This window comes from Oncorhynchus clarkii, chromosome 1 (genome assembly GCF_045791955.1).
Source record: "Oncorhynchus clarkii lewisi isolate Uvic-CL-2024 chromosome 1, UVic_Ocla_1.0, whole genome shotgun sequence".
In the NCBI taxonomy this organism is placed as follows: domain Eukaryota; kingdom Metazoa; phylum Chordata; class Actinopteri; order Salmoniformes; family Salmonidae; genus Oncorhynchus; species Oncorhynchus clarkii.
This window is the reverse complement of record NC_092147.1, coordinates 47902660-47924156: the sequence shown is the minus strand read 5'-3', so window position 1 is coordinate 47924156 and position 21497 is coordinate 47902660. Positions and strand designations below refer to the sequence as shown.

At 42.3% G+C, this 21497-nt stretch overlaps 1 protein-coding gene across 1 annotated transcript; it reads right to left on the bottom strand.

Annotated features, from left to right (window-relative positions):
* Positions 1-584: 584 nt before the first annotated feature.
* On the bottom strand, positions 585-5050 carry LOC139408298 (dual specificity protein phosphatase 6-like). The gene is made up of 3 exons (XM_071152014.1): positions 4093-5050; positions 3447-3881; positions 585-2414 (listed from the first exon to the last, which is right to left on the bottom strand). Exons 1-3 carry the CDS (start codon positions 4490-4492, stop codon positions 2101-2103), a joined length of 1149 nt encoding a protein of 382 aa, XP_071008115.1. The 5' UTR covers positions 4493-5050; the 3' UTR covers positions 585-2100.
* Between the last annotated feature and the right edge of the window lie 16447 nt (positions 5051-21497).

Here is a 21497-nt window from a genome sequence, read left to right as displayed (position 1 = left end):
TCCACAGTGTCAGGGAACACTATGTTTAAGGACTTTAAGTTCCCTTTGATGGGCTGCTTTGCTCAAACAAAGGCAATCACCTTCAGGAAGTGCCTCAGGGACTGACTGAGTGTGTGTGTGTGTGTGTGTGCCCCAACCTAGAAAAACCAGTCCTTCAGAGATTCAGTCAATCAGTCATGCAATCTGTTAGTGTGACCGGAATCACTGTGTGTACTTCTAATTATGTACAGCACAAGTTCAGTAACATTTTGGACAAGTTCCCAAAGGAACATAATGTGCCAGTGAGACACATCATGTTATACAACACTGGTGGTGTGACAATGTGTTAAGTGTTATTTGTATTGGATAATTGCTGCGTTTGAGAGCTGCATTAACCTATGTGGTTAAAGAACACTCATTTGTTTGTGAATGGCTCCTTCTATGTCATCTGGCTGATGATTGTCACGTGCACACACACAGTATGTGCGATGGTTAAAGTGGAACCGAGGAGTTGGAGAGTCCACTTAAAGTACATAAAGTCAATGTGTGGACACTGTGTAAAAAAAACATCAACAAACTGTTGAGCAATGAAAAAAAGACATTGGTAGAAGTAGACAAAATATGAATTTATTAATAACTTATCATTTCTTTACATTCGTAAGAGAGGAGTGTCGACTCGAGGAGTGGTGGGTGTTGAAACCAAAATGTCTTTCTTCCCCCATAGACAGGCCTTCTCTGAAGGGAGGGACAACAAAATCCTCCCATAAATCAGGATTTTCTTCTCAACCAACAAAAAAACTACATTTCACAGAGGCAAGGTGAGCAAGGCCTACTGCTTTGTCAACATCTCCCAGACTTTGAAAAGCCTTGACCACAGATAAGAATGAACTTATGTTAACCCCCATTGTTCCCCACTAAACATCAACATAAACAGAGCGTAGCAATCTTAAGTTGGCTTCCATAAAGCTATTTCTACCTTACTTAACTGAATAACAAATCAAGTTTCTTAACAAGGCCATGCACCGACAGACAGTTTCAGTGATTTGTTGTAAAATTATTTTTAACAGTCATTTTGCTGTGGCTCAATTTGGTAGAATTGTGATAGGTGGTGAAAGCATAGTTCGGGCAAAGTCCTTTGAGGGTTAATGCACAAGAACACATCTATGTCCAGAACTAAGGCATACAACCAATGTGACTGATTTGTGTGAGGGTGGGTGCAAAAATGGCCTGTCGGGCTGAATTCATATATAAAGCAAATATATGAAATATATTACACATATACATTTATTAACGATTCTTGGAAAACCACACAAAATTTTTTTTTTGTTGGCATAATAAACTTAAACATACTGATCAATAAACAGTTGGTTTGCTTAAATAAAGTAGAAGATGAACACAAAAAAATCTTCAGCACCCACTTGTTGCAAAGGGTATACTAGAGCAAGGCTATACTTTGTCTTTTATATTAAGAAATATACACATGTATAAATGATTCAAATGACTCCACACATGTAAAATTGAGTTCAATATACTGTGGCGTCTTAACCGGGGGTGTTTTACCCTAAACAGGCAAATCTTCACAGAAGACATGTAATATGCACCCAAAACAAAAGTACTGGAGGTGCATGTGCTAGCCCAAAAAACAAAAAGGTATTTATAGTCATATATACATGTATGTTCAGATAGAACAATCATGTCTCTTTGGCACACCAGCCTTTCATCGTGAAATTAAACGTACAATTGACCACCAGATCACTTTACTTCTCTTTCAACGTGTTTACAGAAAAAAAATTGCGGCAAAAACCTAGTCCAGTCCAAAATTAATATAGGGTTCTAGAAAGTTAATGTGCTTTCTTTTTCTCTCTCTTCCCCATCTTCTCGCTTTCATTCTTTCTTTCTCTGTCCCTGTTTTTGCAGCAGCTGCTTCTGAGCCGTTTGGCAGACCGACCACGTGCCCCTTCAGCAGCCATTCTTGGCAGCTGGTAACCTCAAGTCAACTGTGTCAATAACGGCAGGATGTCATCATGTCACAACAGGTGACGGAAATAAAGTAGAGAAACATTGCAGCGTTTCAGGTTTCATTAAATCTCCAAGCCAGTAGGGGGCGACGATGGCGCTGCCTCACGTGGACTCCAGAGGGTCCAGCTGGAAGACGTTGTGGTTGGTGGGGGTGGTGAAGTACAGTGGTTGTGTGGGGGCCACCACCCGGTTATCGCAGGGGCTCTTCAGGCCCAGGGTGCGCTCAAAGTCCAGGAGTTGGCCCATGAAGTTGAAGTTGGGCGAGATGTTGGACTTCTTCATCTTGACAATGTCGTAGGCGTCGTTCATGGACAGGTTGAGCTTCTGCATGAGGTACGCCACGGTGACTGTCACCGAACGGCTGATGCCGGCCAGACAGTGGACCAGGACGCCGCATTTCTGACTGCGAGCCTCATCTGAGAAGGAGGGGAAAAAAGAGGAGGAACATGTTATAGACTTTAGTCAGATATGCATCATGTGTATTCTGAGAAAACACAGCGATACAAAAACAATTGCTCTGAACATATAGATACTGAAAAATAAACTTAGGCTGTGGAAGGGCAACCAGATAAAACAGTGCATGTGGTCAACACTGACTAAACCAGTTCCACGGTTAAGCGGCGGAAGTCTGAAATGATCATAACAGTCTCAGGCCCAGACACATCCATCAACAAACCGTTGTGGTACTCTGAGCATAAACAGAGCAGACATTCTTTAATTTGGCCTGGAGTACCACGACTTGGAAATTGACAATTAACGCTCTATCGGGCTGCCCGAGTTACTTGATAATGGTGCCATTAGGGCGTATAAACGTAGGAGTTATGAGGGCACCCTGTCAGGGCTAACAGGATGTCAACAGAGCCTGTAAATGGCCCTCTTTGTGAAGGGAACACATCGCTGGGCTGTCCTAGATTACTTTCAATGGCCGCTTCCTTCCTGTTGTGCTCAAATTACCCCCTCCCTCCGCTCGTTCTACCCCTCTCCAATTTCCACACAGGCCTTTGTACTACAATTACACAAGCCTGAGGTAAGCTAGGCCCCGGCTGCAGACCAAAAAAGCAGACACAGGAAGTGTTCCATTGAAGTTTAATAATTGTAATTTGGGAGTAGTTTATTGTTATGGGGCATAGAACTAGAATAAAATGTATCTGCTTGGCACAATGGACTTAATCTGGTTCCCTCTGACTGATAAGAAAGTACTCTAGGACACCTATAATCCAAATTGCACAATAACAACTAAAATAACTTCCTGGTGATAAGATATCTTATTAATACGTTTCAGTTCCTGTACTGTGAGCCCATGGTTTTCACTTGTTAGGCCAATATAAGCGTACATGTACAACAACTATAAAATAGACCTGTTTTATTTATTAACCCTGTGCGTTTACTGTGCGTAAATTAGAATAGGAGAGCTATCCATGTGCTTGAATGTAAGTTATTGCGTTTACCTATGAAGCTAATGGCTTCCGGGAAGAACTGTGACAGATTTTGGCTCCAGTGATCAGAGATGGGGATCTGCTTGTACTTGAATTCCCCGGCGTTCTCAAACATGTTGGGCAGGTTCGGAGTCACATTCAGAATGTACTTGATGCCGAACTCTTCTAGAATGTCTAAGTTGGTGGAATCCTTGGCGCAGCCCAGGTAGAGGTGCGGGAGGATCTCCACTGGGAAGGAGGGCTGGGGGTTGGACAGGGGACTGCCATCTGAGTCTGTGGCGCTGCTTGGGTCCCTGTCGATGTCGGACTCGATGTCGGATGAGTCGGAGCTTATCCGCAGACCCCCGAGGCCAAGCACCTGGGCAGTGGGAGAACTGCTATTGAAAGAGCCATCAAGATTGGTCTCGCACAGGGCAGGGAACTCAGCTTGGAATTTATTGAAACCACCTGTAAGATGAAGGAAATAATATTGTTAGACAAATCCATTGATATAACAGGCAGAGGCTACACAATGTGATGACCTAATATATTTGCATTATCATATACGTTTTTAGCTGCTACTGCATCCAAATATTCACTTATTCGTTATTAATGTATTTACCGAATTAGGCCAACATTTTAGTAGAAAATGTGCGCTTCTGGAAAAAACAACACTCACCTTCAAGGTAAAACGCCTTGTAGCCCTCGTCTTTCATCTTCTTCAGGAGCAAGCCCAGCACGGAGCCCCCGTCCACATTTTCGTTCCATTCCCTGCTGTATTCGTCATACAGCACGATAGTGTCCGTCTTGCACCGCCGCGCAAATCTCTCCCGATCCTCGCCGTTTGAGAGCAGGCACTTGATGGGAAGATTGCCCTTCTTCAGCCGCCGGAGCATCAGGCTTGGGATGGCCACGTTAATCGCCGTTTCGACGTGCGAGGACTCGTATAGCTCCAGCGCTCTGCAGTCCATTACCAATAGGCAGTCTTTGCGCGTCTGGAGCTGCTTTTGCAGCCACTCCACGGTCTTGCTGATTGCCATTACCGATTCGAACTGAGCGGGCTTGGGCTTGTCAAGCATTTAGCAAAACAAATATGTTCACTTCACTGCAGGAAAGGTATGTGGTTGGTCCCTGTAGGCTACAGCAAAAAAGCCGTCAACGTTATGACGACTGGAGCATTGAGGAAATGACAGCGCACACTGGTCGAGAAAAAAAAATATTCTGGAATAACTGCAGAAATGAAAACGGATATCGGCTTTTGCATTTCTCCCGAAAATCAGCAAAACACGAATGTCTTAGATATCCTACTGCAGATTGCCTATACACTAGCACTCATTCATGTAGCGGCTGGAAGAATGTCCATGTATTTATCAATGACTCACTAGTCAGCACTGACGTTGTCTTCGTATTATATAACTCAGGCTTTTGCTGTAGAAAATATTCTTCTTCTGTAAAAATCAAACTTAAACGGATTGACTGCAGGACAGTTGCAAAGCATTTGTCACCAATTTCCAATAATCAATTTATTCTTCTGTCGTCTATTCCCAACCTTCTCGTTGTGAATAAGCCTCTTTTGTTGTTGTCGAGGCTGGTTCGTTGATGATGTGCTTTCCGCAGCGCCAAGCTAGTGAATGGTTACAAACGCGAGGCGTTTCAATGGATACATTATATCCGCCAGCCAATCAGAGGGCGCCGAGCAGTCATTACCCTGGAAACGGGGCCGGATGGAAGAAACTGTGTTGATGAATTGTTAATAAGTTTGTCATTCACAAAAACGGAAAGGAATTTCCGCTCGGGATCAAGTGAGTGCAAACAAACAGAAGCGGCACTGCAGGGGAAGGAAGGAGAGGGCTATTACTTATTGCGTAGAGGGGGATCCTACCTTGTCCTCAGATTTCTTAATGTCAAAGTTGCGCTATAACAATATATGTGCACGGTGAGGCAGAGTTGTAGAGAGGCAGCCTACTTGCGTATAGCTTTTTTGAACGTTTTGGAACCTCTGTCTAAATTAATCCGGTTTTCATTGTTGTATTTGTCAATTAAATGAAACAATAAAATGAACTGTGATACAGTGAATTATAAGTGATTTGTCTGTAAACAATTGTTGGAAAAATTACTTGTGTCATGCACAAAGTAGATGTCCTAACCGACTGGCCAAAACTATAATTTGTTAACAAGAAATTTGTGGAGTGGTTGAAAAATGAGTTTTAATGACTCCAACCTAAGTGTATGTAAACTTCCGACTTCAACTGTATGCTATGGTTTTCTGAAACAGAAGTGCATGGGTTAAATGCTATGGCGCCTGTCGTTATTATATCGTTGTCATTTTGCTACACAAATAATTGGGTTTCAGAGCTTTGTCTAGGATCAGTTTACGTTTTATTGTTAAAATCATCTCTCTCTCTCATCAGCCATATTGGTTGGCCTATCACTAGATTCTGTTATGTCCTCTCTCACACCTCAGTAATCTGAACTGCCTTGCATGATGTCACAAAACAGTACCACATAAGAGAGTAATGTTTATCTTGTGAAATCTTAAGGCTGTTTTAAGTTACATTTGTTATGAAGCAGGGATGTCAAACTCAATCAGTGCACAGAGTGACATTGAAAAAACACTGGTCTAAGGCACTGCATCTCAGTGCTAGAGGAGTCACTACAGACATCCTGGTTCGATGTTTGTTTTTACAAAAAAATCTTGCATACAACTGCAAACTGGCCATTGTTCTAATAGAAAAAATATGGCCCTTTGTAATGTCCACTGATGTAGATAAAATGCTATATTTTGCATCCTAACATATTAAAACAAAAGAAGAGATAAATAATATGTATCCAGCCTTTGTTGCTATGCTTGCAGATAGATAGTATGCTAATCAAAAAGGATTTAATAACTCCAAATAACAACAACTTAGCTAGGTGGGTTGTAACATTTAAACCTAAAAATGTTTTTCATTTTGTGGTACTGCATGGATCACCAGTGCGGTTGAATACAGCATTGCTGTATGGTGCACTCAAAATGTCTTTAAAACCTTGTGACTAGGGGGCATTATTTTCATTTTTGGAAAAATAACGTTCCCGTAGTAAACAGGATATTTTGTCAGGACAAGATGCTAGAATATGCATCTAATTGACAGTTTAGGATAGAAAACACTCTAAAGTTTCCAAAACTGTAAAAATATTGTCTGTGAGTATAACAGAACTGATATTGCGGGCGAAATCCTGAGAAAAATCCAATCCGGAAGGGCCTCATGTTTTGAAAGCGCTGTGTTCCAATGCGTCTCTATTGAGCAGTGAATGGGCTATCAACCAGATTACTTTTTCTCCGTATTCCCCAAGGTGTCTACAGCATTGTGACGTAGTTTTACACATTTATGTTGAAGAATACCCGTAAGCTGCTACATTGCGCAACTGGTCACCTGATGGCTCCCAGAGTGATTCTCGCGTAAAATACAGAGGTAGCCATTATTCCAATCGGTCCTACTGAAAAAACAATTGTCCCGGTGGATATATTATCGAATAGATATTTGAAAAACACCTTGAGGATTGATTATAAACAACGTTTGCCATGTTTCTGTCGATATTGTGGAGCTAATTTTGAATATTTTTCGCCGTTTTCGTGACTGCAATTCCGGGCGATTTCTCAGCCAAACGTGAAGAACAAACGGAGCTATTTCGCCTACAAAAATAATATTTTTTGAAAAAAGGAACATTGGCTATCTAACTGGGAGTCTCGTGAGTTAAAACATCCAAAGCTCATCAAAGGTAAACTATTTAATTTGATTGCTTTTCTGATTTCCGTGACCAAGTTACCTGCTGCTAGCTGGACAAAATGCTATGCTAGGCTATCGATAAACTTACACAAATGCTTGTCTAGCTTTGGCTGTAAAGCATATTTTGAAAATCTGAGATGACAGGGTGATTAACAAAAGGCTAAGCTGTGTCTCAATATATTTCACTTGTGATTTTCATGAATAGGAATATTTTCTAGGAATATTTATGTCCGTTGCGTTATGATAATTAGTGTCAGTCGATGATTACGCTCCCTCATGCAGGATGGGGAGTCAGAGGTTAATTGAGTAGCAAGCCTAGGCTATTGCTCAAATGTTGCTGTAATAGGCCTGCATTTGCATGGTGTTTTGTTGCAGGTTTTGTATTTTGGTTATTCATTGACAAGCTTTAAATACCAAAGCCAGACTGCAACATTTTAGTAGCCTAGCTAGGACTGTGGACTGTGTCTGTACACTTTCCCTCCTCTGCACGCTGTAAACCGTACACAGGAAAAGCAGTGCAATTGATGTTGCATTAAGGAACGCAATCTCACCAGGCCGCATTTATATAAAGCAAACTTTTTGACAAGCAAGATTGCGTTATATGTAGGCTACAGCAATTACTCATTGGTACCGAAACTTGGCATAGACATTTAGCCTACAACACGTTTAAACATTGGGTCTGGTAGAAGATTCGGTCAGTGCCATGTATCATATCTGGGTGTGGGGCTGGGGCAGGGAGGGGGGTGCGTGGCAATTCACTGCGTTCAGCAGTTTGGCAGTTTAATTTCATTTATTTGTATTTAACCTTTATTTAACTAGGAAAGTCAGTTAAGAACAAATTCCTATTTACAATGAAGGCCTAATGACGGCAGTGCTTGCTGTGACTTGTAGTGCAGCTCATCGCGGACAGTACGGAAGATGGCGAAACGAATTGACAACCCAAATCATTGCGCAGGCCAGATAGAAATGTGTCATGGTCCGGATTCAGCCTGCAGGCTTTGTGTCTGACACATGTGTTATGAAGCCTTCATAACACTGTCATAAGAAAACCTAACATGCCAACACTAAGACTTTTCTGTCATTTCAACAGTAAAACACATGTTTTACAGCGTTAATGCTGTAGATTGCACTGGATAATGGGTAAAATGCTGGAAAATACTGTTATTAACTGTAATTCGGAAGCCTCCTGTAAACATTACTCTAACATGCTGTACAAACAGGAAGACTGACAAATAAAATCTAACCCCAGACCATCAGGCTGCTGAATAGCCACCACTACCTTTGATGTCTTCACTATTTTTCTACCATGTAGAAAATAGTAAGAAAAAACATTGAATTAGTAGGTGTGTCCAAACTTTTGACTGGTACCATATGTGTTAACTTCTTGTTACTTCTGTTGTCAATTATGTTATTATCAATTTGAATAAATTTATTTTATCTACAAAATTATTGTTTTTCTTACATTTAGATTTCAGGTAGAATTTCACTAAATGTACAGCATTATCCTGGTACATTACAGCATTCCTGTAAATTTACAGCAAGGATGCTCTAATGTGTCTTTACAGTAAGCAAATAGTACTGTAAAGCAAAATTACAGTATTAAGCTGCCCCTTGTGGTGTCAGTATAATGTTGTACATTTACAAGGAAAAGTTTTACAATGAAGTTAGGACAATAGTGATGCCACTGTTGATTGTGTTTACTGAATTTTACTCCGGTGACATAATGAGCATGATATTTTTTTAGTGCTTAGGGATATCCCACGCACACACACAGGATTCTCTTAGGCTGAGGTGAGTCTGTGTAGTTATATGAAACGTGGAGCAGCACCACCAACAGACCTTTAACCCTTCTGCCTGTCACATTTAAATAGCCCCATGTTCTGGCTGAATGGAGCCAAGCTGTTTCTTTTCAGGAACAAATGGCCCCTGCCCCCTTTACCCCATCCCACATCTCTCCCTTTCCTCTTTCTCTATACCGTCCATCTTTCAATCTCTCCAATACTGATTTCTCTCTCTCTTTGCCTTCCCTTTATCCTTCCCTTTCTCCATTCATCTCCCTCCCTCCCCTCTCCACCATCCTCCCTCCCTCGCTCTACTGTTAATCTACTTGCCCTCCTTGTTTCTCAGCCACTGGGTGCTTGTTGTCTAACTGGGAAATCCTTTGTCCGTTCACAAAAGCTCCCTGTATCCAGCAGTCGTGAGGTCTGGACTGGAGCCACGGCACTACAGATGGGGTCGGGGAGGGAGTGTGTGCGTGCTTGTGTGCATGTGTGTGAGAGAGCTTGAGGGAGAGAGAGATTGAGTGTGCATGTGTGATAAAGTGTGTAGGCTGAACAGGGTAGCAGCTTAACTTTCTATGGCCGGTTCACAATATTCAACTTCCTGTAAGTTCCCTACGTCGGCCACCAACGGAGAGAAAGTTCCAGACATCCCAGAAAAGACACAACACAGAGACCTAACAGACGACTGTCACTGGGTGATAAGAACCACCGTCTTTCTCCTGTTACCGCAACAATTATGTTATCTGATGTAGTCAACCCACACTGGGATCACAAACACACAATGTAACATGCACTCACTTCCGTGACAACCATCAATTTCAGCTTTAACCCAAGCAAGGTGAAGAGGGCAACTTTTTCTAAATGCTTCCATGTACACAAATGAGCAGCATATTATACTCCAGTTGGTGCCTGAGATAATGAAGAATAGCACCGGATAAGATGCCTGCCGTTTTACGGGCTAACCAGTTTTGCTATTTTGTGTTGTTTGTAACTTATTTTGTACATAATGTTTCTGCCACGGTCTGTTTTGACCGAAAATAGTTTCTGGATATCAGAACAGCGATAACTCACCTCAAACTGGATGGAGATTTTTTCTTTAATGAGTCAGACGCAAAGGATTTACTGCAGATATCAGACCAGGCCCAAATCCCCATTATGGACAGGGTCCGGGTGCCTTGTGGGTAACCTGCCTCTACCATCCGTCCTATTGGAAAATAAACTGGATGAGCTCCGTTCAAGACTATCCTACCAACGGGACATTAAAAACGGTAATATCTTCTGTTTCAACAGAATGGACAATATACAGTTAGCTGGGTTTTCCGCAAGACAGAACAGCTGTGTCTGGTAAGACAAGGAGTGGCAGTCTATTTGTCAATAATAGCTGGTGCGCAAAATCTAAATGAATAACTTCTTATGGCTTAGATCCCACTAACGGGATCGATATTGCAACAGCCAGTGAAAGTGCAGGGCGCCAAATTTAAACAACAGGAATCTCATAATTAAAATTTCTCAAACATACAAGTATTATACACCATTTTAAAGATAAATGTCTTGTTTATACAACCCGTGTCCGATTTCAAAAAGTCTTTACGGCGAAAGCATACCAAACGATTGTTAGGTCAGCGCCTAGTCACAAAAAACATACAGCCATTTTCCAGCCAAAGAGAGGAGACACAAAAAGCAGAAAAGGAGATAAAATGAATCACTAACCTTTGATGATCTTCATCAGATGGCACTCATAGGACTTCATGTTACACAATACATGTATGTTTTATTCAATAAAGTTCATATTTATATCCAAACATCTCAGTTTACATTGGCGCGTTATGTTCAGTAATGTTTTGCCTCCAAAACATTCGGTGATTTTGCCGAGAGCCACATCAATTTACAGAAATACTAATCATAAACATTGATGAAAGATATAAGTGTTACACATAGTTTTAAAGACAAACTTCTCCTTAATGCAAACGCTGTGTCAGATTTCAAAAAAGCTTTACGACAAAAGCATACCCTGCGAAAATCTGAGTACAGCGCTCAGCCACCAAAACAAGCCATACTGCCATGTTGTGGAGTCAACAAAAGTCAGAAATAGCGTTATAAATATTCACTTACCTTTGATGATCTTCATCGGAATGCCCTCCCAGGAATCCCAGTTCCACAATAAATGTTTATTTTGTTCGATAAAGTCCCATAATTTATGTCCAAATACCTCCTTTTGTTTGCACGTTTAGTTCACCAATCCAAATGCACAAGGTGCGAGCACAAAGTCAAGACGAAAAGTCAAAAATGTTCCATTACAGTTCGTAGAAACATGTCAAATGATGTATATAATCAATCATCTTCAATAATATTCCTTTGTCATTAGAAAGGAAAGGGAACGGATCTCGCGCTCACGGCCGTGCGTGAGACTTAGCTAAAGGCTTTCAGCCTGACCACCTACTTTGAGTGGTCTTATTCGCTCCCCTTTCACAATAGAAGCCTGAAACAACTTTCTAAAGACTGTTGACATCTAGTGGAAGCCTTAAGAAGTGCAATCTGACCAAATTTACACTATATTTGATAGGCAATCACTTGAAAAACTACAGACCTCAGATTTCCCATTTCCTGGTTGGATTTTTCTCAGGTTTTCGCCTGCCATATGAGTTCTGTTATACTCACAGACATCATTCAAACAGATTTAGAAACTGCAGAGTGATTTCCATCCAAATCTACTAATGATATGCATATCCTAGCTTCTGTGCCTGAGTAGCAGGCAGTTTACTCTGGGCATGCTTTTCATCCGGACGTGAAAATACTGCCCCCTAGCCCAAAAAATTATATCCTCCTGATTTTTGCTTACAATCAATAAATAAAGCAGAAAGTACCAGTACCACTCACTACGGAAGTGGTCAGATGACGCAGATGCTAAGCTACAGGACTGTTTTGCTGGCACAGACTGGAATATGTTTCATCCGATGGCATTGAGGAGTATGTGGCGACATCCTGCACGGACCCTTCAACGTGCCCTGCCATTTTAAGAGTGCATCAGCAGTCAGGAAGGAGGAAATAAAGATAGTTATTCTGGCTCTCTGTGTGGAGCGCTCAGTTGGCGTGGCAGTTTGACAGTCTGCAGAACACTATTTTAGCATGATCAATTGTAAAGTGTTTAAGTCGATCGGCAGTATTACTGTTCTAGGTCGTGGTTGTAATCTTTTGGGACCGCTGTCATTGTTCGCATGGACTAGTAGCAACATTGTTGCGAAGCTTTGAAAAACTAACCAACAAAACAGGTGTATAAGACGGACAGACAGTGCAACTGCAAGCCTGAAGTCAACAGCTAAGACCACCCCCACCTCTCTCTCTCGCTCTCATTTTCCCTCAATTGCTCTAGTGCTTTTCACTGCAGCAGACTTTCTTTATTCTCTCTGTGCTCCTTTTGATGTTCAGTGTCGTTGGACTATCAGTCCCCTGCCAATTGTATTTGGTGTGACATTTTAGTTAAAGGAAATTTGTGTGAGTTCTTGTCTATTGTTGTTTGAACTGCATTGATTTCGTGTGTGACTATTTACATCTGGGCGAGAAGATTTTTGGACATTTTGGTATTTGGTATAGGTTTGGTATTTGGTCTATGAACACACACACACACACACAAATTCATATCCCCTGCACTGCTCCCCTGGGAGGTAATCCAGATGATTGCAAAACCTCTAATGTTGATGACTGGGTTCTTTCTTGTCAATTGATTCTATGAAGTTGCAGTTAAATTGTTCTGCCATTATTATTGTATGAGGTATTATTGTTTGGGTTACCCCTGTGCTGTGACGTGTGTTTTGTAAGTTATGTATTATCGTTTCTCTTCACTGGCTATCTGGCAAACAGGCTACACTCTAGGCAGTCTCTTCTGCTGATGTGTGTGTGTGTGTGTGTGTGTGTGGGGGGGGGGTGTGTGTCTGGTGGAGGTACTCGATCTATCCTAGTCTTTTCCTTTCGCAGGGGTACTGTTTTTCTCAATTGCTTAGACACAATTCCTGGAACAACTCACCATTTTCTAAAATCTAAACACCCAATGGTGCAAACATCTAACTTCGGGGTCCCAATTCAAACTCAGACAACACACAAAACCTCTATTGTGCCAGAAATCCAGTGCCGACAGAGATGGCTGCCTTGCTTTGCGTTCTTAGGAAACTATGCAGTATTTCGTTTTTTTAATGTATTATTTCTTACACTGTTATGTCTTATTACATACAAGAGCAACGTCAACATTACGACCGGGAATACGACTTTCCCGAAGCGGATCCTCTGTTTGGTCCACCACAATGGATTGGATCCCAGTAGGCGACCCAAAACAATGGCACTGTAGAAGGGGCAAATGGAGCGGTCTTCTGGTCAGGCTCCGTTGACGGGCACATCACCCACCGCTCCAGAGTATACTACTAGCCAATGCCCAGTCTCTTGACAACAAGGTAGACGAAATCCGAGCAAGGATTGCCTTCCAGAGAGACATCAGAGATTGGAACATTCTCTTGTTTCACGGAAACATAGCTCACTTGGGATACGTTAGAGTTGGTACAGCCACCTGGTTTCTTCACGCATCGCGCCGACAGAAAAAAAGCATCTCTTTGATAAGAAGAAGGGCGGGGGTGTATGCCTTATGATTATCGAGGAACTCAAATCCTTTTGTTCACCTGACCTAGAATTCTTTACATTCAAAGGCCGACCACATTATCTACCAAGATAATTCTCTTCTCTTCGATTATAATCGTGTACACTCGACTACAGCTCGGCGTTTAACACCATAGTACCCTCGAGACCCTGGGTCTTAACCCCGTCCTGTGCAACTGGGTCCTGGACTTTCTGATGGGCCACCACCAGGTGTTGAGGGTAGGAAAAAACATCTCCACCCCGCTGATGCTCAACACCAGGGCCCAACACGGGTGCGTTCTCAGCCCTCTCCTGTACTCCCTGTTCACCCATGACTGCGTGGCCATGCATACCTCCAACTCAATCATCAAGTTTGCAGACAACACTTCAGTGGTTGGCTTGATTACCAACAACGACGAGATGGCCTACAGGGAGGAGGTGAGGGCCCTCAGAGTGTGGTGTCAGGAAAATAACCTCACACTCAACATCAACTAAAACAAAGGAGATCATCATGGACTTCAGGAAACAGCAGAGGGAGCAGCCCCCTATCCACATCGACGATACAGTAGTGGAGAAATTGGAAGGTTTTAAGTTCCTCTGCGTACACATCACAGACAAACTGAAATGGTCCACCCACACAGACAGCGTGGTGAGGAAGGCACAACAGCGCCTCTTCAACCTCAGGAGGCTGAAGAAATTTGGCTTGTCCCCAAAAACACTCACAAACTTTTACAGATGCACAATCGAGAGCATCCTTTTGGGCTGTATCACCGCCTGGTACGGCAACTGCTCCGACCACAACCGCAAGGCTCTCCAGAGGGTAGTGCGGTCTGCACAACGCATCACCGGGGGCAAACTACCTGCTCTCCAGGATACCTACACCACCCAATGTCACAGGAAGGCCAAAAAGATCAATCAAGAACAACAACCACCCGAGCCGCTGCCTGTTTATCCCGCTATCATCCAGAAGGCGATGTCAGTGCAGGTGCATCAAAGCTGCGACAGAGAGACTGAAAACAGCTTATTTCAAGGCCATCAGACTGTTAAACAGCCATCACTGACATTGAGTGGCTGCTGCCAACATACTGACTCAAATCTCTAGCCACTATAATAATAAAAAAATTGGATGTAATAAATGTATCACTAGTCACTTTAAACAGTGCCACTTTATATAATGTTTACATACCCTACATTACTTATCTCATATGTACTCTATACCATCTACTGCATCTTGCCTATGCCGTTTGGCCATCGCTCATGTATATATTTATATGTACATATTCTTATTCATTCCTTTACACTTGTGTGTATAAGGTAGTTGTTGTGAAATTGTTGCATGGTCGGGAACTAGAAGCACAAGCATTTCACTACACTCACATTAACATCTGCTAACCATGTGTATGTGACCAATCACATTTGATTTGATTTACATGACTGGTTGTTACAGACTAGAGGAATTAATTCAAAACACTGCTACCAAAATGTTTAGAATACGTTTCCAGAGAAATTATTTGGAACTTTGTAAAATCACAGCACTGACTATCCAGATAACCCTTTCAGGAACACCCTGGCGAGAGAAATTCAAAACAGTACTGTAACAAATGCCTCTTACATTATTGGATAAGGGAATACTACTCTATATGCTGTTTTAGTCAGAAACTTGACATTTGAAATGTCACACTGGCAAAACATGTAAGGAAGAGTCCATGCACAGTAAAATACCCAATTTCCAAAAGCTTTCTTTCCAAATGCAGCAAATGTACAGGTTACTCAGCATCAGCGTTCTCATCGTCTCAGGTCTGGGTCAGGCCATAATATCTCAACATCACACATTATGTTTGCTCTTGCTAGGCAGTGTGGGAAAAATGTACTTGTGTGCCTTAGAAAACCCTGGATAGACTCCACATACACATCACCACAGGCGCCCAACATTGCCTCCAGGACGTTTTGCTGTGCGTAGGGGTTGCAGTCATACACTCTCCACCGCCATGCTGAGAAAAATTCCTTAATCAGATTCAGAAATGGGGAAAATGCTGTCAAAAAAAAGAACGGTGAACCTGGGATGGTCATTGAACCAGAGCAGTCCAATGGAAACTCACGTTATCCCAAATGAGAACATATTGGGCTTGCTCTGGTTGGCCTGGCTCCCCTTCCTGTTGAAGAATGTTATTGTGCAGATGATCTAGAAATTGAAGGAGTTGTGCCGTGTTGCATGGACCCACTTTGACATGGCGGTGGAGGACGCCACGATTGCTGATGGCTGCACATAGGGTGACGTTGCCTCCCCTCTGGCCAGGAACGTGTATGATGTAATGGTGACCATTGATGTTGCGCCCCCTTTTGCGCCTTTTTGTTAGGTTGAACCCTGCCTCGTCAATGAAGATGTACTCCTGTGGGTCAGCCGTGGCATCCAGCTCAAAGATTCTCTGCAGAAGTAAAAAAAACACACAATTTACTGTACTACAAGTACTACTGTACTGGAATGAAAGATTGTGCAATGCAGTTACTGTAACACATTACTATACAGTACTGCATTGATATGCTGGAGAGATGGGCCATACTCTACATACTGCAATTACTGCTCCTTACCTCTGTCTGAATTCCTTTCAAAAAGGTACATGGTACAGCTGCTTCGTCCTTATGTGGTTCTTCTGATCGATCCGGTCAATGGTGGAAATGCTGATGCTGTCAATTCCTTGGAAGACTACCTGGTCTTCAACTATTTGGGTTTAAATTTCCCTCTAACGGATGGCATTATTGGCAATCACCATATTCACCAGGGAAGTCTCTTGCTCAGCTGTGAGATGTCTCCGTTTACCTCCAAAGGCTGCCTCTCAATTCTGCAAAATTTTTATTTGACCATTACTGACATATGGTCATCCATTACTATGGAGATTCAGTCTGTATGCACTACAACTTACATTTGTCACAGTAACAAGGCAAATCACCTGTTTTCCCTTCTGAAAGTATAAAAAATGGATGCAACCGTGTAACGGCTTAGGTTGGTTTGCACTAGCTGTCCAGATTCTCTCATAGTCCTCCCATGTATGGGCACATGATGAACTAGGGTGGCACGGATTTCATTTGAGATTACTTGTCTTTGTTGTTGTTATCCTCATCCTTATCCTCGTCCTCTTCCTCTCTGTTGTCTCGCAACTTCGGCATTGTTAGGATCCATTGTTTCAAAGCACATGGACATGCCTCCAGGCCCTATTTATTGATCCTGTAATTCTGATTGGCGTGTTAAGAATTTTGAGGCATATTGTTTGCACCTAGATAAAGGTTAATTATAGAGAATGTGAGAGAATGTGTTTGCTTGGCCACTTATGTAAGTCTTTGCAGAAAGCGTTTTGAATATTTAAACAGGTGAATAGTGTTTACGGTTATGGGAAGTGTGGGGGTGTGTGTGTGTTTTGGGGAATTACGTAAGGATATGTTTTTTTGTGCAACAGGAACCAGTTTTTCTGTTTAAGCAATCAAGAAAAACTATAATACCTCTCTAACAAAGCCTCTACAGAATTGGCGCTGTGGACACACGTAATGGAAATTATGACCGTGATTCTGTCGTTGCGGAAGGACTCGATTGTGTAATGAGTTGGAGAGCACTGGCCCTTATCCCCATGCTTCTGGCTCACCTATAACTTCTCCACCATTACCCTCCCTCAACCTCTTCCTGTTACCCTGCCCAGACAGACTGTGAGAGGTGTCTCTGGGCTCACTGGACAAATGGAACAATAATGGACACACACCAACCATAGTTTGACAATGCAGGAGAATACCATTCGCAAACTCGGAGGCTCATCAGAAAGATGTGCAGCTGAGGTTGGCTCTCCCGTCAAATGGAGGAAAATCGACAGAAATACTTGCAAGATTCTCTGAAACAATATGTTCAAGGGAAAATGCAAAGTTTCAAAACCCTGTTCCCTCATCCTGGTCCAAAATTACAAAAGTCCAGTGATGTGCGGGAGATGTAAAGTCCAACATCCTCCAGGTTGTTGCCCCCTCTATGGCCAGCGTCATGATTCAGAAAAAGCTCAGAAAGGACAGAAGCCCAATCATCGAGACAGACGTGGTGGCTACTCTGTCCCAGATGCTAATATATGCATATTATTATTAGTATTGGATAGAAAAAAGTCAGAAGTTTCTAAAACTGTTTGAATTATGTCTGTGAGTATAACAGAACTCATATGGCAGGTGAAAACCTGAGAAAAATCCAACCAGGAAGTGGGACATCTGAGGTTTGCAGTTTTTCAAAGCTTGGCTTACCTAATACACAGTGTCTATGGAGTCAAGTTGCACTTCCTACAGCTTCCACTAGATGTCAACCATCTGTAGAAACTTGAATGTGGAATCTACTATTAAGGAGGGGCTCATGAGACCTCTTTGAGTCAGTGGCCTGGCAGAGTGCCTTGGTCTCATGACGCGTGCTCCCGACAGAGTTACCTCTCGTTCCAGTGCTTTTCTTAAGACATAGGAATTCTCCGGTTGGAACATTATTGATGTTTTATGTTAAAAACATCCTAACGATTGATTCCATACATCGTTTGACATGTTTCTAAAGGACTGTAAGGGAACTTTTCAAGTTTTTGTTTGAACGAAGTGCTTGCGCCTCATGCAGATGAATTAGTGGGCTGAACATGCTAACAGCAAGTGGCTATTTGGACATAAATGATGGACTTTATGGAACCAATCAGTCATTTATTGTTGAACTGGGATTCTTGGGAGTGCCTTCTGATGAAGATCATCAAAGGTAAGTTAATAGTTATGGTGTTATTTCAACTTCTGGTGACTCCAAAATGGCAGATATTTCTCTGGCTCTGAGCGCCGTTCTCAGATTATGCTTTTTCCGTCAATTATTTTTGAAATCTGACACAGTGGGTGCATTAAGGAGAAATCTATCTTTAATTCTGTGAATAACACTTGTATCTTTTATCTTCAATGTTTATTATGAGTATTTCTGAAAAATCATTGGATGTTTTGGAATCAAAACATTACTGCACGTAAGGCGCCAATGTAAAGATTTTGGGATATAAATATGCACATTATCGAACAAAACATACATGTATTGTGTAACATGATGTCCTATGAGTGTCATCTGATGAAGATCATCAAAGGTTAGTGATTAATTGAATCTATATTTCTGCTTTTTGTGACTCCTATCTTCGGCTGGAAAAATGTATGTGTTTTTTTGACTTGGCTATGACCTAACATAATCATATGTTGTGCTTTTGCAGTAAAGCATTTTTGAAATCGGACACGATGGGTAGATTAACAAGATGTTTATCTTTCATTTGCTGTATTGGACTAGTTAATGTGTGAAAGTTACATATTTCAAAAAAATATTTTAGAATTTTGCGTGCTGCCTTTTTATTTTGCGGTTAATAGGTTAATACAGCCGTACCCTTCTATTCGAGAGCAAAAGCAAACCTGATGCTGATTTCTACATAGAACAGGCATGTATGTCAGATGATGAGAGGTGGCAGCTCTCCCAGATGTTGGAGATGAACAGTGAGGTCTGTACTCTTACAACCGTCTTCAAACACAAAATCTATACCAGGCATAAAGTCCCCATTTAAGCAGTGTTCCTACAGGCTATCCCTCTGCCAAACTGGCAGTTCTCAATGGATAATGGAGTTGTGGAACCCTCTTTTTCCGGTTGTCCCGATTCCAAAGAAAGATGCGGTATTTTGATTCTGTGTAGACTACAGGAAGCTGAATGCCATAACATAAAGTGATGCCTACCCTCTTCCGAACATCAATGGAATCTCTGGCAGGAGCATCAATCTTCAGTAATCTGGATCTGAACAGCGGATATTGGCAGGTGCAATGGACCCCACAAGACTGCATTCGTCACCCCTGCTGGTTTGTACTCCTTCAAAGTCATGCATTTTGGTTTGAAGAATGATCCAGCAACATTCCAAAGGTTGAAGGAGACTGTCCTGGGAGATCCGAGGGAAAGAAGTTGTCTTGTGTATCTGGATGACATCATAATTTACTCCTCTTCTGTAGCTGATCATCTGCAAGACAGACAGTTCGTCTTCGACACACTAAAGGCTTCAGGTTTCATTTCTGTTCGCCAGAACTCAAGTTCCTTGGTCATGTAGTTAACCTGTAGTGACACCCAGCCCGTGAACGGGACCGTTATCATCATCTGACACTAATTAGCATAACGCAACGGACATAAATCTTCCTAGAAAATCTTCCTATTCATGAAAATCACAAGTTAAATATATTGGAACACAGCTTAGCCTTTTGTTAATCACCCTGTCATCTCAGATTTTCAAAATATGCTTTACAGCCAATGCTAGACAAGCATTTGTGTAAGTTTATGCCTTGCTAGCAGCAGGCAAACTTGTCACGGAAATCAGAAAAGCAATCAAATTAAATAGTTTACCTTTGATGAACTTCGGATGTTTTCACTCACGAGACTCCCAGGTCGACAGCCAAAGTTCATTTTTCCCCAAAATATTATTTTTGTAGGCGAAATAGCTCCGTTTGTTCTTCACGTTTGGCTGAGAAATCGCCCGGAAATTGTGGTCACCACAAAGCCGAAAAATATTCCAAATTAGCTCCATAATATCGACAGAAACATGGCAAATGTTGTTTAGAATCCATCCTCAAGGTGTTTTTCTAATATCTATTCGATAATATATCCGTCAGGACAATTCCTTTTTCTCTAGGACCGATTGGAGTAATGGCTACCTCTGCACTTTACGCGATAATCTCTCTCGGAGCCACCATGTGACCACTTAAGCAATGTGCCCCATACGGCTATTCTTCAACAGAAATGCGTAAAACTATGTCACAATGCTGTATACACCTTGGGGAATACGTAGAAAGCGTAAGCTCGTTGATGGTACATTCACAGCCATATAGGGAGTCATTGGAACGCAGCGCTTTCAAAACCTGGGGCACTTCCGGATTAGATTTTTCTCAGGCTTTCGCCTGCAACATCAGTTCTGTTATACTCACAGACAATATCTTTACAGTTTTGGAAACATTAGAGTGTTTTCTATACAATATATGCATATTCTAGCATCTTTTCCTGACAAAATATCCCGTTTAAAACGGGAACGTTTTTTCCCAAAAATTAAAATACTGCCCCCTAACACCAAGAGGTTTAACATGTGTAAATATTTGTATGAACATAACAAGATTCAACAACTGAGACAAACTGAACAAGTCCCACAGACATGTGACTAACAGAAATTGAATAATGTGTCGCTGAACAAAGGGATGGTCAAAAACAACAGCAACAGTCAGTTTATGGTGTGGCCACCAACTCCATTAACTACTGCAGTGCATCTCCTCCTCATGGACTGCACCAGATTTGCCAGTTCTTGCTGTGAGATGTTCCCACACTCTTCCACCGGGCACCTGCAAGTTCCCGGACATTTCTGGGGAGAATGGCCCTACCCCTCACCCTCCGATCCAACAGATCCCAGACATGCTCAATAGGATTGAGATCTGGGCTCTTCGCTGGCCATGGCAGAACACTGACATTCCTGTCTTCCAGGAAATCACGCACAGAAGAGCAGTATGGCTGGTGGCATTGTTGTGCTGGAGGGTTATGTCAGGATGAGCCTACAGGAAGGGTACCACATGAGGGAGGAGGATGTCTTCCCTGTAACGCACAGCTTTGAGATTTCCTGCAATGACAACAAGCTCAGCCCAATGATGCTGTGAAACACCGCCCCAGACCATGACGGACCCTCCACCTCCAAATCGATCCCACTCCAGAGTACAGGCCTCGGTTTAACGATCATTCCTTCAACGATAAACGAGAATCCGACCATCATCCCTGGTGAAACAAAACCATGACTTGCCAGTCCTGTCTGGTCCAGCGACGGTGGGTTTGTGCCCATAGGCGACGTTGTTGCAGGTGATGTCTGGTGAGGACCTGCCTTATAACTGGC

Bases quoted from the DNA above. Each gene is read 5' to 3' on its own strand.
- LOC139408298 (XM_071152014.1), bottom strand. From the start codon at position 4,492: ATGCTTGACAAGCCCAAGCCCGCTCAGTTCGAATCGGTAATGGCAATC. The intron at 3,882-4,092 runs GTGAGTGTTGTT...TTCATCTTACAG, and splicing joins CAAGGCGTTTTACCTTGAAG to GTGGTTTCAATAAATTCCAA. The intron at 2,415-3,446 runs GTAAACGCAATA...CCTCCTTCTCAG, and splicing joins GGAAGCCATTAGCTTCATAG to ATGAGGCTCGCAGTCAGAAA.